Source organism: Pseudopipra pipra, chromosome 11, assembly GCF_036250125.1.
Source record: "Pseudopipra pipra isolate bDixPip1 chromosome 11, bDixPip1.hap1, whole genome shotgun sequence".
Lineage (NCBI taxonomy): Eukaryota > Metazoa > Chordata > Aves > Passeriformes > Pipridae > Pseudopipra > Pseudopipra pipra.
Window position 1 is genome coordinate 740,669 of NC_087559.1, and position 18,181 is coordinate 758,849.

Consider the following 18,181-nt stretch of genomic DNA (forward strand, 5'->3'; position numbering starts at 1 on the left):
CTGATGCACCTGCACTGCTGGGTCAATCAAGGGTCTATCCTGCATCCAAATCAGTCTGTGCTGGGCTCCCTCTGAGTTAGGAAGGTCCCCACAGCAATGCTGGCACTTAATGAGCCAAATGAAGCCTTTGCCTGAGAGTAAATGTCACTGTTATCAGTAAATTGACAACTGATTTCCAAATAAAAGTTCCTGTTCTCCAGTACTCCTCCTAATCCAGGCTCATGTGAAGCTGTTCATCCTCCCTTTAATGAGGCTTTTAGTGCCACAACTGGGATAGTAAATGGGCCCTGTGTCCTTTCCATCCATCCCCGAGGTGGGGCTGCTGCAGACACAGGTGGCAATGCCCGAGCAGAGGTTTGTGTGGGCCGGGAGCCGGGGGAGGATTGGCTCAGCCGCAGGTGGGGCTTGACCTGCATCACCCCTCCTTAAATTCGGTTAATGAGGCGGGTGTGCTCCAGGCTACCAGTCCCATCGTGGTCCGTACCCCTCACCCAGCCTCTCCCGAGCAGCCGAGAGCCGCGGGGCCCGGTGCTGTCACAGCCCGGTACCCCCTGAAGGGGCGCCCCGGGCCGGGAGGCTCCTGGGCACGGTCCTGCGGGAGAGCTGGGGGGATTCCAGCGGGTCCGTGGGCAGCAGCGGCGTGTGGAGGGACGGGGCCCTGAGCGGACTCTCGAGCAGGTCAGGTATGTGCCGGGTACGTGCCGGGCGGTGCCGGGCGCTCCTCGGGTCGTTTCCCGTGCGGGGCCCGGGGGTGCCCGGCCCGGGGTCCCCCTGCCGTGTCCGCCCGGCGCCGCCAGGGGGCAGCAGCGCCCCGCGCGCTCAGAGCGGCGGGAAGAGACCGAGCCCGGGAGGGACCCGGCCCTGAGGGGACCGACCCCGGGAGGGACCCGGCCCTGAGGGGACCCGACCCCGGGAGGGGACCCGACCCCGGGAGGGGACCGACCCCGGGAGGGGACCCGACCCCGGGAGGGGACCCGACCCCGGGAGGGGACCGACCCCGGGAGGGGACCGACCCCGGGAGGGGACCCGGCCCTGAGGGGACCGACCCCGGGAGGGGACCCGGCCCTGAGGGGACCGACCTCCCCAGGGACCGCACCGACATCCCCCCCAGGCCCGCCCCTCCCCTGTTCCGGACCGACCCTCTCGGGGCCGCCCGTCCCGGCCGCTCCCCCCGCCCCGCTCGGTAATCATTAACTCTGGGCATAAACAACGCACTGAGTTGTTTATTCATTAATTTCCACGGGCCGAATGCAGCATTTGCATTCAAGTCGCTTTCCACGCTGCCGCTCGGTGACACGTGTGTTGGGTTCCCTCTGAAGTCAGAAGTACCGGTGAGCTCTGGGAGCACGTCCCGGTGGGGCTCGTGGGAACGATCCGGGGCGGCTGCTCCGCTCCTTCCCAGCCCGTCGGAACAAGGCGAGGCCGGAGGAACCCGCGCCTGGGAGGTGCCTGCGGTGCCCTGCGACGGCCACGGGCGCGCTGAGCCGGCCTGTCCCAGTTTGGGGAGCACCTGCGGGGTGCAGGGCACGCAGGGGGGGTGAGTCTGAGGGGGATGCGTGGTGGGTCTTGCTGATGCCCCTTGCTGGAGGATACCACGGGACTCTGGAGAGCAGGTGATAAAAAAGGAGGAGGTTAAATCACAGCTCTGTGCCCGTCTCTCTTAGCACTCGGGTGAATAAGAGCTCCTGCCAAAGCTGTGTTGTGTTTAGTTTTGTGGGTCCCAAGCACAGCCACAGTGCAATGTGTGCATCCCAGCACGTCACCTCTGCCCTGAGTGCCTGCACAGAGCACTTGCTGAGAGCATTACCTTGGAGCGGGGCTGGGGCTGCCCTGGGCTGAGCAGGGGCAGCTGTGTGGCAGCACCCAGGATCCGCAGCGGGACACGGTTGGGGCTTAGACAGTAGTGAGGGAGAAACAGCAGCTCCCAACAATTCCTTCCTGGGGACAGAGCAACCCGGCGCAACCCTGACGCACCTAGAATGGACCTAGAACGTTTGGTCAGGACACACAGAGCAAACATAGAACGTTTGGATGACACACCTAGAACACACATCCAGCACACCTGGACTGCACCAACATGTACCTGGAACATAGGAATGCAGGTCCCTGCAACACAGCTGGAACACACCTACAACACACCTGGAATATGCCCAGAATATGTTTCCAGTTATGTTCAAACACACCTGGACCTGGAATATGCCGGAACATGTTTGGAACACACCCTGGACATATATGGAAGCGTGTTCCAGGTGTTTTTTAGGTGTGCTGTACTTGTGTTCTTGGCGTATTCCAGGGATGTTCCAGGCCAGCCCTGCTCTCCTCTGGTGAAGAGGAATAGCACAGCACTTGCTTTTGACTCTGTGGGTGCTCCTGGACCGATGGGGCTCCGGAGCGTGGCAGTGCTGGAGCGTGGCAGTGCCCGGCTTTGCCTCTGCCTCGCCGGGACCTCATTTAACTCTAGACCCCCCCAAGGTGCTGAAATGAACCCTCAGCCTCCTCCACTCATCCCCGTGGTAACTGACTGCCAAGGGATGCTCTGAGGGTGATTCACCTTTGGTTTAGGTGGGTCCAGCAACTGAATACTTGGATGGATCCAAGAGCCACGCACTGTATGTGCTCCAAGGGGCACCTAAGGGCACTCTGGCACTTGTCACACTCGTGGCTAATGAATGAAAAAATGAGATAGAAATGAAATGTGAAGGAAACAATGCAGAATTTAGTGATTAATGCTTTGAACCTGGACTTGAAGTGCAGCAAGAGCTCTCAATCCTGCTGACTGAATTAAATAATCCAAATTACTAATACATTTTAGTATTTTTTTTTCCAGTGAAAAGACATTAAAGTGCTTTTAGGAAATGAGGTAAAGATTTTCCATCCATGTTTAAAACTAAAACAGAACACTGCTGTGGGTGCCCAGAGCCTGCAGTGAGCTCATGGCACAGGCTGTGCACGGCCACCCATCTCTCCTGCAGCCTGTCCCGCAGTGCCCTGGGAATGGCTCTGTCAGGGGCATCTGCATGAAGTCATGAGCCACCATCAAGCCCCGGTGGAGAGAGGAGCATCCCCTCCCAGTGAGAGCCAGGGCCCTGTGGGGTGGTCTGGGGACACCCGAGGGTGGTGGCTTAACCTGAGTATCCCAGTTTGGAGGGATTTTACAGCCCCTGCTGTTGTTTCAGCTCAGACATGGCTGTGGGGCCCTTTGGGCAGCAGCTCTGACCTGCCTGGAGCTTCCCTTGTCTTGTGGACATTTGAGAGATGCTCTGTTGTGTTGGCTTGTTTGCTGAGGAGGTGTATTAATTGCTAAGGGTGTATATTAATTGCACCCTCATCACTTGTGGCTGGACTGTGCCCATGTTGGGCCACTTAGTGCCCTTTTTCCTCCCTGATCCCCTCTGCCCTTGGTGTCTGGGGCTGCCCAGCAGTTCAATCCCCCAGGGCAGAGCAGTGGAAGCGACCACAGCCCCAGGCATGTGGCAGATATTTTGGTGTGTGGATACCCATATGTTTGGAGTCTGTCTCTGTGAGCATATGTTTAATTTCTTGTGGAGAGGAGAAAGGACTTACCCGATGAGACTGATTCTCGAAACTGGTGAAGTGTTTTTTAGAAGTCAGTTCCCCCTGGCTCTGCTGGGGGTAGCTCAAGGGAGGGGGCTGGCACCAGCTAGTCAGGTCCTGCTGGGTTTTGGTGCATTCTGGGTTTGGTTTTAATTTTAATCTTTTTCTTTGAATGTCTCTCTCCCTGTTCCAGCACAAGCCAGAACAATGTCCCCATCTCCCTGGAGCACAGCCCTTCCCTAGGCTCATCAGTACTGATTTGTGGGGAGCCCGTCTGCTGGGGGGGTGCTCCCAGTGCCACTGGTGGAGCCCTCGGCTGCTCCCACCCTCCCTGCCCACTGCTGGGCTCCAGTGGGACGTGGAGCAGACGGGGCTGTGTGCCTGCTCCATCAGGGAGGTTGTGCTGTCTCCTGTGCCTCAGCACAGAGCACAGGCACAGAGGGAAAAAATAAGAGCATTTCCCCAACTTTTGATAACTTTTTTATTTCCACTTAATATACACCTACAGCCTCACTATAGAAACATTGGAAACAAGACTTTAGCAGGCCTTGGGGACTGCAGCATTATCCATCTTCTGTAAATACTGCAGAGCCGTGTGCTGTTGGAAACCTTTTTATGATCACAGCTCAGCTGGAAAGCAGCACCACATTCCCACTGTGCTTTGGAATCACTTCCTTCGCTGGTGGGGTGGAGGGCAGCAGCTGTTGCAGTGTTTTGGTTTAAGTGTTTCATGAGATAAAAGTGTAATTGTCTGGATTTTAAATATATCTCATGCACTGAGATCAGTGTAAGTATTGCAGGTAAACCAGCATTGCTTTGTGCCACAGAGATGCCACTTCCCTCCTCAGGAATATTCCAGAGACTTGGGCTTGTAGTCCTTGATGCTGCAAAGTTAGTGGAGGTTTGTGTCTTAGAAACAGAGCTCCAGCTCTGGAGCAAAGCTTATCCCAGACCTTTAATAACACCTTCCTGACAGCATCCAAAGGCCAGACACCCTCCGACAGCTCCTCATTCCACCCGAGCACCAACAGCGTGAGCAAGACACGTCTCTGGACATGCAAATGTGTCCGGTTCTATTTAATGAAGATAAATATCTTAATTAAGATACCCAGCTGCCTGCGGCACTCAGGAAATTATATGAGCACGAGCTCGGCTGGGAGCTGGTGCAGATCCTTCCAGGGAGCTCCTGCAGTCTCTGGGGTGCTGATGGGACAGGATGGGGGGTGAGGGCCCTGTGCTGCCTGCCACGCTCCCCCAGGGAAGGACTGTGGCAGATGCTCATCACCAGCCCGAGCCTTCCTACACTGCTCAAAGCAAATGAGCTTGTTTTCCCCCTCAATGTGTCTCAGCTGGCAAGAAATAACCGTCCCTGACAGTGTTAGACACCCCTATGTGCTGCTGCTGAACACTGGTGAAACTAGTGTTGAATTTCTGTCTTTAAACTGTCATCACGTCCATTTTTTCATCCCCTTTAAAAAAGCTGTTTTAAAAATAATATATTTAGCAATGACTGGGCAAGCACTGAAGCCAGCAGAGCCCCACCACACAGTGGAGCAGCACTGGAGGCCATGGCAATGGCCGAGAGTGAGTAGGCTCTCAAGAAGGCTCCAGGGTGAGATAAAGCCTTTTTCTTAAAAGAAAGAAAAAAAATTAAGTCTTACGTAAGTCAAAACATCTGCTAGTGCATGACTAATGCCTTCCCTCCTCCCTGGTGTGGCAACTGAAGTCCATGGGAATTATATAAATGATTGTTTCCTGTAAAAAGTTATACATTGTTCATAGGGCTTTTGGGGACAAGCCTCATGTTCAGCCACCCCTTCCCTTGCCCTGTTTGCTCGTGGCTCTGGATCCAGCTGATCTGTGGCCTCACTGTACTGCTGCTGTGAGCTGAGAGCAGCAAAGCCCAAACCCATTGTCCCTGGTGAGCTGGTGCCAGGGTGGATTTATTCCTGCCAAAGTCAGCTTAGCTGGGACAATTACCTGTGTTTGAAAGCAGAGGTTATTGATGTACAGTGCTGACAGCTGAATTAGCTGAGTGCTGGGCTGTGTGTGGTGCCTGGGGTGTGCCTGCTGTGGTGGCCTCTGGTGACACTGGCTGTGCCCTCTGGACCACCCTGCCTGGCGGGGGACCAGTGCTTTCCCCAGGACAAGGCTGATGGCATTAAATGCAGTGGCAGAGCCCAGGATCCACATCCCTTTGGTTTGAGGATGTGTATTGGCAAGGGCCTAGAAAGTTCAGTGGCAGCTGGTCTGTCTGAGAAGTGCAAGGAAGTGTTCTACAGGCCCCACAGCCAATCTGGCCCCCAGACATGGTTTTGTTCCAGCAGAACTTCCCCATTCTGGCAGTGCTGCTCTGCAGCATCTTTCTAACTTTGCTGACTCTTTTGCTTCTTGATGCTGATTTAAACCTCAGGTGGGTCAGGTGCCCCTGCCCAGCTCAAGGCTCCAACCATGTCCTGGTGGAAGTGCTGCTGCTGCCAATCTGCCCAGTACCACCCAGTGGGGAACTGGGCTAAACCACTTCTATGCTGAATTTTTAGTGGTATGCATTGCTTCAGTTTTGTTCTAGTTTCCTTGTGTGGATCTCTCAGTTCTGGACTCTTTGGGTCTGTGTCTTGGTTAGAGCAGCAGGAGCTGGGTCCAGCAGAGGTGAGTGCTCCTGGCAGCTGGATGGATGCAGGTGTCTCTCGGGCCTCCAAATCCTGCACCAGGACACGCTCCGGGTTTCTGCTTTCCATGGGCTGGGACATAAACTGCTGCCAGCGTTACTAATGGCCTTCTGCTTTTAGCCTGAGTGCTGCAGGCTGCTGCTCCAACGTGGAAATCATGGAGTCAATTAAGTAATTACCTGGCATTTCAGCTGCCAGCACACGAGGGGTTTTGTTTTTCACCACTGGCGTCAATCCTGACACAGTGTCTCACCTCGGACTCGTGGGTCAGGGTGGGTGAGGGGGGATGTGAGGAGCTGGGCACCACTGTGCCCCTGAGCTCACCTTCCCCTGTAGCTGGTCTGAGGGATGGTCGGGCTGTGCTGGCCAGGAGGAGGGAGAGGCCCCGAGGACAGAGCGGGTCCCGGGTTTGCCCTCCCTGCCGTGCAGAGGATTCCTGGTGTCTGGGCAGCGCTGCATGACCAGAGCATGACAGGCCTCTGTCCACACAGGGCAGGAATCTGGGAAGGTGTCAGAACTCCAGGTGGTAGATTCTGCTTTGGAAGCATCAGTCAGAGTATGTTTTCTAACAGGTCACAGAATGGTTTGTCCCCCTGGCTGGAAGCCCCGGGATGCAGGCACAGGACCTGCCCCTGCTGCTGGGCACCTGCCCCAGGCACAGACCCTGCAGGGATCCAGCTCCCCTTGCACACTCTGTTTGGGGGTCTGGGGGGACCTCACAGCAGTGGGTTAAAGCCACAGCAGCTGCTTTAATGGCTACTTAAAAATCAATTTCATTTCTCATCTTTGCTGTTTATAGCACTCACTGGGGCTCAGAAACAAAAACATCCTAGAAATACAAAAAACCTACGATTTCATTTTTCTTTTCTTTTTTTCCTGCTTTCTGCCAGGCAGGCTGGTGGGACCCTGGGACCCTGGACCAAGGAGTGCCCCATTGAAGGGCTGCCTGAGAGTGGATGCCCTTGCAGGAGCAGAGCAGCAAAAACAGGACCAGGAAGGACCTATGGTTAGTAAATTTAACAATATATGGGAGAGTTTGTTGCCACAGCAGCACAAAACAGCCAGGGGACATCAGTGTCAATTGTAGCCCTTCCCAGTTAGGTCATGAGTTAGCGTATGAATGTATTTGTACCCGGAGACTTCATTACAAACATCTGGCTGGGGCCAGATTTGCTGCTGCTTGTTCAGTCACAGATAATCACTTAGCACAGGTGTTGGATTAAATTGCAAATTCAAGAAGGGCCAATATCACACAAGTTCATACGTCCTGATTCTGCAGATAAAGCTGACTGAAAATGTTCAGTGAAATTTTTGGTGGGGAAACAAGTATTAAATCCATTGTGTGTTATAGGGAGGGGCTGATTAGAAAAACACTTTGTTTTAAATTTATCAAAATGAAATGTCCTTATATTTGTTGTGAGAGTCCTTACTTGGAGGACTGAATTATAGGAAGGGGAAAGGCAAACTAGAAGCAGCACTAGTAGAAGTGCTTCTAATTGCTGTGGCGATGTCTGGTGAGTCCTAACCAACCCTTTTTATAAATTGTAGATTTTCCCCCCTAGGTGTACATTTCAGTTCTATTGAACTTGTCTGGAATCAGGCTTGGAATCTTGGCTCTAGCCTGGCAAGAAGAGTTTTCTCTGCAGGCTGAGTCACTGGTGTCCATCCATCTCCCTCCCAGAGAAGGCTGCTGTGCTGCAAGTGCCACAGAGGGACTGAAGCTGCTTTTTCTGCAGGTGCTCTGGTGACAAATGGCTCCTTCTTCCCCTGTTTAGTCTCACTCTGACACATAAATCCAGGCATAAGCATGCTAAGCTGGGTGGAAGCTGAAATTGCCTGTTCATAGTTCCGTGTTCTGGCTGTTTTACCCCTGTTTGTTTGATGAGCAGCAGAGTGAGCTGAACTGTAGGTGACACACAGCAGCACAAGGAGCAGCTGGAGACTCTGCTGAGGCTCTGTGATCCAGGGCAATACATCTCCAGTGGCTGCTGGGACTCATCAGCACCTTGGTGAGACAATGCTGGGGACTGCTGGAGTGTGCTGAGAAGCAGGGCCGAGGCTGGTGGAGGCTGGATGGATCTCTGCCCCTGGGCAGCTCCAGGCAGAAAGTGCAGAGGCACAAGTTCATGATCCATGGGAAAGCACGTAGGGCTTGTTGGCAAAAGTTGTGTTGCTAATTAAACAGGAGCTGGGAAGTTGCTTGAGGGGGCCAGAGCCCTGTGAGAAGCTGTCCAGCCTCTTTGGCACTTTCCAGTAATTAAAGGGAGTAATAAATAAATGTTCTTTGGAGCAGGGTGGGCTTGGGGAATGTCTTACCCTGGCATAGAGATGGAGCACAGGGAGCTGCACTACCCCTGCACTGCAAAGGCTGAGATCTGCTTAATGTTTGGGGACAGGGAGGGCAGCAATGAAGTGATAAATACAGCAGCAGAACAATGCAAACAATATTTAGTGAAGGAATGAAGTTCCAGTGATGGATATTTTGGTGGCAAATCAGCAGCTGTACAGCACAAGGGGTTGGGGACAATTTGTGCTCAAACTCTGCTCCCGAGTCCTTCAGCTGAAAAAGGCTAAATCTGTGCAGGAGAATTGGAATATCAACAGAGAAACACTTTATTAACTTATTGACACTTACCTTTGGATTTCACCTGGTTTACCCATTTTTCCTCTGCATAGGAATGCAGGTTGTTTTCTATTTGATAGCCCCTGTCTGTGACCTCCATCACAGCTCTCTGAAGAGGATACAGAGCACTGAGCATTGTGTCCACCCAGAGACATGGAATAACTGCACAGCCAATCACTAATAGAAATTCATCACTGGAAAGTAAAGTCATTTCCCACTGAGAAGGGTCTTAGCCTTTCCTGGAGTGGGATGCTAATTGTAGGCTCTTTTTGTTCATACTGGTTCTCAAAAGCAGCAGAATCACTTTTCTGTAAGTAGCTGAATTAATCTAGTTCAGCTTTTTTTTTTTGGGGGGGGGATGAGGGTGGAAGAAAGGAACTCAGGCTATGAACCAAGCAGACAAAGAGAGACTCTAAGCCACAAAGCTGGCAATGGAATATGCTGTTGGAGAAAATCCAAGAGAATGGAAGGTATTACAGACCTACCATTGCATCTAACTGTGCATGGCTTATCAGTGCAGGAGTTTTTATACTGGAGTAACTCAGAGCTAGCGAGATTAGTCATGATTTTCTTAACATTCGTTGGATCTGCATCAGTGGCCAAACAGGAGGTATCTGCATGTGCAAAACAACGTCTCTCTAACGTCAACAAGCGTTGCTGTGGCAAAAGGCCAAACCCAGCCAAGGCCAATTCACCCATGGCTCATTGTTTGAATCTGTGTCCCTGTCTCGGGTCAGGGCTGTGCTGGTTCATCTGCTGCCTTCTCTCCCCAGGCTGCCTATCTAGCAGCCACTGTCATCTCGTTCTGCCCTCAGGTCAGGCCCAACTCAATCAGCATTGGTTTACTATGAAATGTCCAGAGTCATTTTACTCATCGTGTCTTTCTCAAAGCACTCCAGGAGAAAGTTTAAATATTATTTCTGGCTCCTTCAGCCACTAACTCTCATGATGTTTTCATGGAAGGTTCTATGCTGCTCTGTAACATGTTTTTCATTGATTTACGTTGACCTAAAAACATTGCAGTAAAAAAAAAAAAAAAAGAAAAAATGATTCTGTTTGTGCTTTCAAGGCATTTCTGTGTGAAATGACCTGATGTTCGTGGAGCTGTGGCACAGCTAAAGCAGCAAAGGTTGGGTGTGGGGTACCTGCCAACACAACCATGCTGGGGTGATAAATACAGTTCAGCACATGGGCTGGGAGCATTTTGACTAATGAAAGGTTGTTAGCATTTCCCTGTGGTGGTCTGTGCTTGGAGGGCAGTGACTGAGGCTCTTGGCATCGCTGGCTTGCCAAGGAAGCGGCAGTGGGGTGGTGGGACTGTCATTACACCAGAGGCTTTTAGCCAAAAACTAATGACACGGAGGCAAAACCAGCAGTCTGCAGTCTGTTATCTTTAAATAGCACAGTGAATTATACGTGTGCAAAAATACAGCAGGTACTGCAGGGCTGGCCCACACCCCTCACACCACTCTGATACTTCACTGACTGCTCCAGTCCTGTGCCTGGTTTGGCTGGGGTAGAGTTACTTTTGTTGGCAGTGGCAGGTGTGGGTCTGTGTTTGGGATTTGTGCTGAGCACAGTGGTTATAATAGAGATGGTTTTGTTATTGCTGAGCAGGGCTTACCCAGAGCCAAGGCCTTTCCTGCCCCTCGTACGGCCACGCTGGGGAGGGGGCTGGGGCTGTGTGGGACAGTGGGAGGGGACACAGCCAGGACAGGTGACCCCAACTGATCCAAGGGGTACTCCATACTGTATGATGTCATGCTCAGTAAATAAGGTGGGGGGACGTTTGGAGCTTTGTCTTCTCAAATAACTGTTACATGGGATGGGGCCCTGCTGTCCTGGGGATGGCTGAACACCTGCTGCCCATGGGAAGCAGGGAATGAATTCCTTTGCTTTGCTTATGTGTGTGGCTTCTGCTTCACCTACTGACCTGTCTTTATCTCAACACATGAGTCGTCTCACTTTTACCCTTCTGATTCCCTCCCCAGTCCCACTGGTGGGGGAGTGAGCGAGTGGCTGCTGGGGCTTGGCTGCTGGTTGGGGTTAAACCACGGCAACATGAGATCTTTTTGTTCTAAAAGTCTCAACATCAGACTAAATTTAGTCCTGTAGAAATCAATAAATGGCTGCCAACTTTCACACAAGGGCAGAGCAAGGTCAATGTTAAATGTTTCTGGGCAATCTTGCCCATGGTTTCAGGCTCTTTGCTTCTCAAGTTGGGAATGACATGATGAGAAACTTTCCATTGCTTTAAATATTAAGGAATCTCTGAAAATACTTAGAAACAATTAACTCAAAACGTTCTCTGTTTTGGGGTTTAATTTTTTTTTTTGAAGTACAGTATGTTCTTCTGCAGATTTTCATCCAATCTACATGCTGGTGTCCCAGAGGCTTCTTTCTGTGGTGCATTTGTATACCTATAATGAAGAATGTCCAGGGGCACACAGACATGTAAGGCAGACCGAGGTGGAGTGTCAGTTTTTAGTTTTAAGATCAGTGGATGAAGGGCAGCTGAGGATGAGCCGTTTGTCTGTTGGAGCACAGAGAAAAACAACAGTTCTGCACATGGCACTGGGCACCAAAGGGGAACAAACACTCTTTACATTATTAAGTTGTGCACAGCCAGCTGGGAATTATGTAAAACTTCACGAAAATATTTTGTCTCAATAGAACATATGAAAATAAATTGCTTTTGGAGATTTTCTTTGTGTCAGGCTACTACACTTCCTACTCAGCTTTTTCACACATTTTCTCTGCTAACAGAACAGGGCAACAAGCTTATGGAAATGCAGTTGGGTCTTCCTGGTATTTTAATTTAAATGAGCATTTCAGGGGCTTGGGAGGAGGGGATATGTTTGGTGTTCTGTGTATAATAACAAGTTGTAACTTGGTTGTTCAGCAAAATAAACCAGTTTAGTATTGCTACACCAAAGCCCAAAGTGCCAATAAAACAGTGGGAGGCATTCCTACAGGGAGGACAAGTGTCCTCACTCGGCAGGACTCTGTGGGTTGGATCTGCTCCCTGGGACCTGTCATGCTCCAGCAGGCTCCAGCTGAGCAGTGCTTTGCCTGGCCAAGTCCTCGGGCAGTGCAATAGGGCTGAAGGGGTGTGAGAGGTTTCTCAGTGCCTCTCCTGTGGGGGGAGAGCCCAAGGGACTTCATCCCAATGGGACAATACCCACAGATAACCAGGCTGTGCACCACAGGCTGGGGGGATCATCTGAGCACACAGCCTAAGGAGGTGGATGCTCTCCAGCTTTGCCATTGTACAGGATTCAGGTGAAAGCACAGGTTTTCCAAGTTGGTTTTTTTTTTTTTTTTTTTTTTAATATATATATGGTGCTTTTACAGTGGAAATAATTTAAATTGTGTTTTTATTCAGTAGTGGTCTGTGTGGATGGTGTTTGGCTGTAGACTCCCTGCTCTTTGCTCTTCATCAGTCCAAAATAAAAAATAAACATGTTGCTGGAGGAATGAACCTGCACCCCTGTGCCCATTCCTGGGGGGTGAGTTAATTCCCACCCAATAAGCTCATGTCTGATACATATGAGTGAACCTGGACTGAGAGTGGCCACGTGTGTGAGGGAAGGGAAAGAACAGAAAATTACAAGAGTTTGATACATTCATTTGTCACAGCTCACAGAGAAAACAGAAATGGATTCCTTAAGGTGAAAAGAACAGGCACTTAAGTGACACTATTCTGTAAATTCTAGCATTTTGGCAAGGGGCAGGCAGTAATCAAAGCCATTCAAACATATAAATTCAGAGATTCATAGTGCCCAAGGCCAGCACAGACCATTGTGATTATTTCCTCTGACCTTCCCCATCGTGTGGGTCATGGAGCACCTTTTATATAGCTATATATTTATATATAGACATTGAGTGCCAGTTCAGGGAGCTTGGCTTGATTTTATCCAATTCAAAAATCAGACTAGCACAGATCAAGAGCAAGCACATGGAAATTACACTACTACAAACAAACTCGTAGGAAAAACCAGGCACACATACACGCAGCTTTTGGGGAGCAGCACGTTTGAGTCACCAGCTGCTGCAGAAGTGTTTCAGACCTGTGTAACTAAGGAAGTAAAGGGAGCTGTTACTGTTTCATAGACTATTATAAAAAATGGTTAAATGTGCCTTGTGTGTGTCTGAAAACCTCTGCTACAACAAATTTAAGGAACAGGAATGTTGTAAGTGTAGAGTGTGCCAGAGTACCTGCCAGGGGAGGGGGGTCAGCGAGCCCCGTGTGTGATGGGCAGTGCCTGGGCACAGCCTGGGTCAGTACCTGCCCTCAGAAACCAGAACTGCACCCAGACACTGCAGTTTGCTTTGCAATTTTATCCTCTGTGACTTGGGCAGTGCGTTCATTTCCCTGACCTCCCCGGCAGTTCTGAGCCCTCCTGAGAGCCCAGGGCAGCACTGAGCCCCGGTCACCACCTGCCCTGGGGGTGGTTTGCAGTCACCAGGCCGTGTATTTTTAGTCTGGGTTTTGCTGTCCCCTCTGTGGAATTCAGAGGCAGATCTGGCCGTGCCGGGGCAGAGGTGCTGGGGATGATGCCCATTCCCATGGGAACCCAGCAGGGCTGTGGGGAAGGGCACTCCCGTGGCAAGGGGCTGACCTGCACCTGTGCAGAGCACAGGGCTGGGCTGTGGGAGGTCACTGAGGAGGGAGTGAGGTGGGTGAGCGCATTTCCAAATCTCACCCACACAGTGTCTTAGATGTGTTTTCAGTTAGTATCTCCTGGGAGACACAGATGAAGACTCTCAGGCCCATCTTATGGGAGCACTCAGACACATATCTCATTTGTCCCCTGAGTGAACAACTCAGTGGCTGAGAATCCATCAGCTGAGCACAGGAGTTCTGAGAATCCTATTCCATCCATCAGCTGTCCAAGGGAGTTCCACAGGCACATGGGATGCACAGAGACCGGTGCTGTTATTTTAGCTCCTCCAGGGGTGAGAGGCACACAGGGGAGAGAAGGTGTAGAAATGCCTGGTGGATGATTCATTCAGTGCTGAAAAGCTACCTGGTTGGAATCGCAGAATCATAGAATATCCTGAGCTGGAAGGGACTCACAAGGATCATCCTGCACAGACACCCCAGCAATCCCATCCTGTCCCTCAGAGCGTTGTTCAAACCCTCCTGGAGCTCTGGCAGCCTTGGGGCTGTGCCCAGTGCCCTGGGGAGCCTGGTCAGTGCCAACCACCCTCTGGGGAAAGAACCTTTTCCTGAGATCCAGCCTGACCCTGCCCTGTCCCAGCTCCAGCCCTTCCCTGGGTGCTGTCCCTGCTCACCCAGAGCAGAGGTCGGAGCTGCCCCTCGGGAGGAGCCGCAGCCCCTGCTGGGGTCTCCCCCGTTAACGTCCATCCGCAGGATTTCAGAGCTGCCCGCGCAGGTGTTTAATCGAGCATCATTAGACAGCGAGCACGGAAGGTGCTGCAGCTGTGGCACAACCCCGCCCTTTGGGAGGCCACCGGGGAACGGGCCTGGGGAACGGGGGTACCGCACAGGGTACCGCACAGGGCCGGGGGCGAGCGGCGGCTCCGCCCCTTCCCCGTTCCCGGCGCCCGTTCCGTTCCCGGCAGTTCCTCCCGGAAGCGCCGCCGGAAGCGCGGGCGGAGGCGCGCGGGGTGAGCGCGCGGGGCCGGGTCCGCTCGGGCCGTGCCGGACAGGACCGGGCCCCCCCGCCATGGCCCTGGCGCTGCCGCTGCCCGAGCCGCCCTGGCCGCCGAGCCTGGCCCCGCTGAAGGTGCGTGCGGCGGGACCCGGGGGTGGCGGGACGGCGGGCGGGGGCCAGCGGGGCCCAGGGGCCGGGGAGCGGCCCCTCTGCCCTGCGAGCAGGCCGTGGCAGCACATCCCGGCGCTGCCGGTGGATCCGCCCTCGCCCCACGAGCCCGTTGGCCTTGAGCGGCCCCCTCGCACAGCGAACCTCCCGTGTCGGGCACCCCCGTGTCGGGCACCCCCGCTCGGTACCGCTCCCCCGTGTCGGGCACCCCCGTGTCGGGCACCCCCGTGTCGGGCACCCCCGTGTCGGGCACCCCCGCTCGGTACCGCTCCCCCGTGTCGGGCACACGTGCCGTGCCCGTGGCTGACCCCGCTCTCCCTGCAGGACGTGGATGACTTGCTGCGCTGTGGGATTTGCTTCGACTACTTCAGCATCGCCGTGATCATCCCGCAGTGCTCCCACAACTGTGAGTCTGCTGGGGGGGGTTGTTGCTCTGGTGGGACTTGTCCAGTCCTGCTGCCTCCTGTGTGAACTTCCTGAGTGTGAAGTGTAAGGAAAGGCTGAGAGAATTGGGTTTGTTCAGCCTGGAGAAGGCTCCAGGGTGACATAATTGTGGCCTTCCAGGACCTGAAGGGAGCCTAGAAGAAGGATGGAGAGGGACTGTTGACAAGGGCCTGGAGTGACAGGAAAAGGAGGAATTGCTTCTTACCGACAGAGAGTAGGGTTAGATAGGATATTGGGAAGAAATCCTTTGCTGTGAGGGTGGGGAGGCCCTGGCACAGGTTGCTCAGAGAAGCTGTGGCTGCCCCATCCCTGGGAGTGTCCAAGGCCAGGTTGGACGGGGCTTGGAGCACCCTGGGCTGGTGGAAGGTGTCCCTGCCCATGGCAGGGGGTGGAGCTGGATGGGCTCTAAGGTCCCTTCCAACCCAAACCATTCCAGCATTCTATGGTTCTCCTTGGGATGGAAGCTGTGAGAAGGTCTGTGAGATGGAAGCAGCCAGAACCTTCCCTCGTGCAGTTCCTGCTGCAGCATAAACACGTGGCATCGGGATCAATGCACTTAAAACGCTGCCTATTTCTACAAGTCTCCATTGAAATATCTTTCATAACATCTTGAGGGTGGAGCAAAGCTGTATGTGGAGAGCATTATGAGCTAAAATTTTCCATGCTGCTCCGCCTGCCTTGGGCTGATATCTGTTGGAACCTGGACCCAAGCAGTTTGCTGAAAGCCAGATTAGAGGGAAATATGTTAGCTTTTCTCATGTTAAAATAAAAGCTTGTAATTGTTTGCTTCAGAAACTGTAGCACTTCCCCTTCCTTCCATGAAGAGGGTCATTGTAGTTTGGCAGTGAAGTTTAGTTTAGCTTGGCAAAGCTCTCACCATTGAAACCAGTATTCTTGTGGTGGGGAGCACTGGAAATTCTCTACTCGCTGGTGACACAGTGGGGTTCAGAGGCCCTTAACTTTGGAAAGAATCTGTCTGCCTTTTCTTTAACAGATTACACATTTATTTCCCCATGCAAACTGCAGAAGGTCCAAGTTTTCTACAGTAGCTCAAGATTTCTTGAAGCACTTTCAGTTGCTTGTCTCTATAATCTCTTGAGTCAACTGAGGTTGGACAAGTGGAGCCAAAAGCCCTCTGCTTTAATGAGTAATTGTTTGTGAATGGATGAAAATGAAGTATGTCTGCTTGCAAACCTTTCTGCTGACTCTCATTTTCTTACTGATCTGTTCCAGGGTCTCTAGACATCCCTCTGATGTGTTTGCACCTGTAGCCACTTAAATTCCTCCTCTGCTCCTTGGGTGTTGGGAGTGTTCAGTAGCTCATGTGACAGTAGTTGTTTAACTGTCCTGGTGCTTTGGACTGTGTTGTTACTGACAGAATAGATGTGCCATCCATATTTTTTTCACATGATAAAGGCATCTGAAGGTGAATGTCTTCTCTAGCATGGATGGAAGGAACTGTGGCCCTGGGATTTCTTATACCTGGTATGGGAGCATGAGCTCTGTCTGCAGGCTGGGGTTGGTGTGCTGGATGTCAGCAAGCTGGGTCTGCCAGTTCATTCATATTCATACAGTTAAAGTTAATTTGTTTTTTTTATGGATTTCCCACCCCATATAACTTCTTAATAGATATAGTAACTTTTGAGTATTTAGCTGGATGTGTGGGTTTAAGTGTTATTTGGTGCGTTAAGGCCAGGTTGGATGGGGCTTCCCAACCCAAACCAGTCTGTGATCAATTAATGCTCCTGCTGCTTTTCAGACTCACTCCCAGAGGGTCTATGAAATATAAATCTGCTTTGGGAGCTGCTGCTGAGTGTTAAATGCTGAGACTCTGACCCATAATGATCTAGTGAGTGAATGTCTGTTTTACTGGAGAGTGATGAGACTTTATATCTTTAAGTGGCTGTGAAAGCTCATAGATCAGTTGACAAAGTAGAACAATTTCAGAAATCTACTGTGACAAAATGAAGCTTATGGCATGTTTCACCACAGTCTGTTGAACCATCCTGTGATGATGACATGACTTGCTTTCCCTGGGAAACATTAAGCTGTCTCTCAGCCTTCCAGTGCTGGCTTCCATTCTGTTTAGCCTTTTCCTTCACTAACAAGTTGGTATGGTTTTGGAAAGGGGCAGAAAAGCCTGGGAAGAGGAGGAGACAGAGGGTGTCTGGGGCTGTGCAGGAAGATGGAAGTGGTCCCACATTAGTCATGTCAAAAACCCAGTGTGGGGGGAGTGAGCAGTGCAAGCATGGCTTTAGTGGTGCTGGCTGACCAAGGTCTTCTTGTCTTGCACTGGGAAACAAAAGGAAATGAACATCATCTTTTGACAGAGGGACTGACATTGGGTACTGAGATATGTTTGCATACAATACGTTTGGTTTTTTTTTTCTACAATGATAATCTCAATTCCATGGAAAGATGGTGTGTTTTCAACATTGGTGTATTGTGGAATAGCTTGCACATATTGTACAATAAGAAAATACACAAGTAAGGACTTGAAACTGTCTTTGGAAGAATGCCTTCTTTAAAATGACATATTTCTTTTTTCCAGATTGTTCCCTTTGTATCCGCAAGTTTTTGTCCTACAAAACTCAGTGTCCAACATGCTGCGTGGTAAGTGCTTTTCTTTCCCCCTCAGCTTGTTTTTTTGTTTATTTTTTTGGCAAATCTCAGGAGCTTTTCCCTTTGGACTGTGCTAAATAATTGTGATCACGTTACCACCTTTCTGTTTGGTGAGCAGCTCCTTGGGCAAAGTTGGGCAGCTCTTTGGGATGTTCTTACAGCTGGAATTCTTCTGCTCCAGAGTTGTTCTCTGTCAGCACAGGCAGAAGCGGATGGAGCATCAAGCCTGGGGTTTGGCTCAGGGCTGTGCATACAGTCTGTCACAAAACATTTAATATTAATTTGTCAGAATACACCATCGTTTAAACCAGGAGTGCTGAAACTTAGGCACTTAAATTTCCCACTTAAATTTTGAGTGGCCTCATTTCATCTCTCAAGGAGTCTTTAAAAGTGTTCACAAACCTGCTAGTCCTGACAGTGGCTGGTGTAGCCTTTTTGGGCATGAGAGGGCTCTGTTCTGCTCTGGGGAGAGGAGGTGT

The 18,181-nt window shown here is 51.5% G+C and overlaps 2 protein-coding genes and 2 long non-coding RNA genes across 9 annotated transcripts in view; 3 read left to right on the forward strand and 1 right to left on the reverse strand.

Annotated features, from left to right (window-relative positions):
* SRGAP3 (SLIT-ROBO Rho GTPase activating protein 3) overlaps nucleotides 1-18,181 on the forward strand; it is a 575,259-nt gene that overhangs the window by 110,071 nt on the left and 447,007 nt on the right. The window lies entirely within an intron of this gene.
* LOC135420082 (uncharacterized) lies at nucleotides 1,139-11,553 on the forward strand. Its single transcript, XR_010433339.1, has 2 exons — nucleotides 1,139-1,183; nucleotides 7,115-11,553. It is a non-coding gene; the product is annotated as an uncharacterized LOC135420082 (long non-coding RNA).
* Nucleotides 9,685-14,419, reverse strand: LOC135420081 (uncharacterized). The gene is made up of 3 exons (XR_010433338.1): nucleotides 14,146-14,419; nucleotides 10,472-11,380; nucleotides 9,685-9,855 (listed from the first exon to the last, which is right to left on the reverse strand). It is a non-coding gene; the product is annotated as an uncharacterized LOC135420081 (long non-coding RNA).
* RAD18 (RAD18 E3 ubiquitin protein ligase) overlaps nucleotides 14,478-18,181 on the forward strand; it is a 30,425-nt gene continuing 26,721 nt past the window's right edge. For all 6 annotated transcript variants that reach the window (XR_010433337.1, XM_064667067.1, XM_064667068.1 and 3 more), the window contains exons 1-3: nucleotides 14,478-14,600; nucleotides 14,961-15,042; nucleotides 17,632-17,693. Coding sequence is in view for 5 of the 6 variants with exons in the window: in XM_064667067.1 (XP_064523137.1) it covers nucleotides 14,541-14,600; nucleotides 14,961-15,042; nucleotides 17,632-17,693 (204 nt within the window). In the remaining variant the exon portion in view is untranslated. The remainder of the gene's footprint in view (nucleotides 14,601-14,960; nucleotides 15,043-17,631; nucleotides 17,694-18,181) is intronic.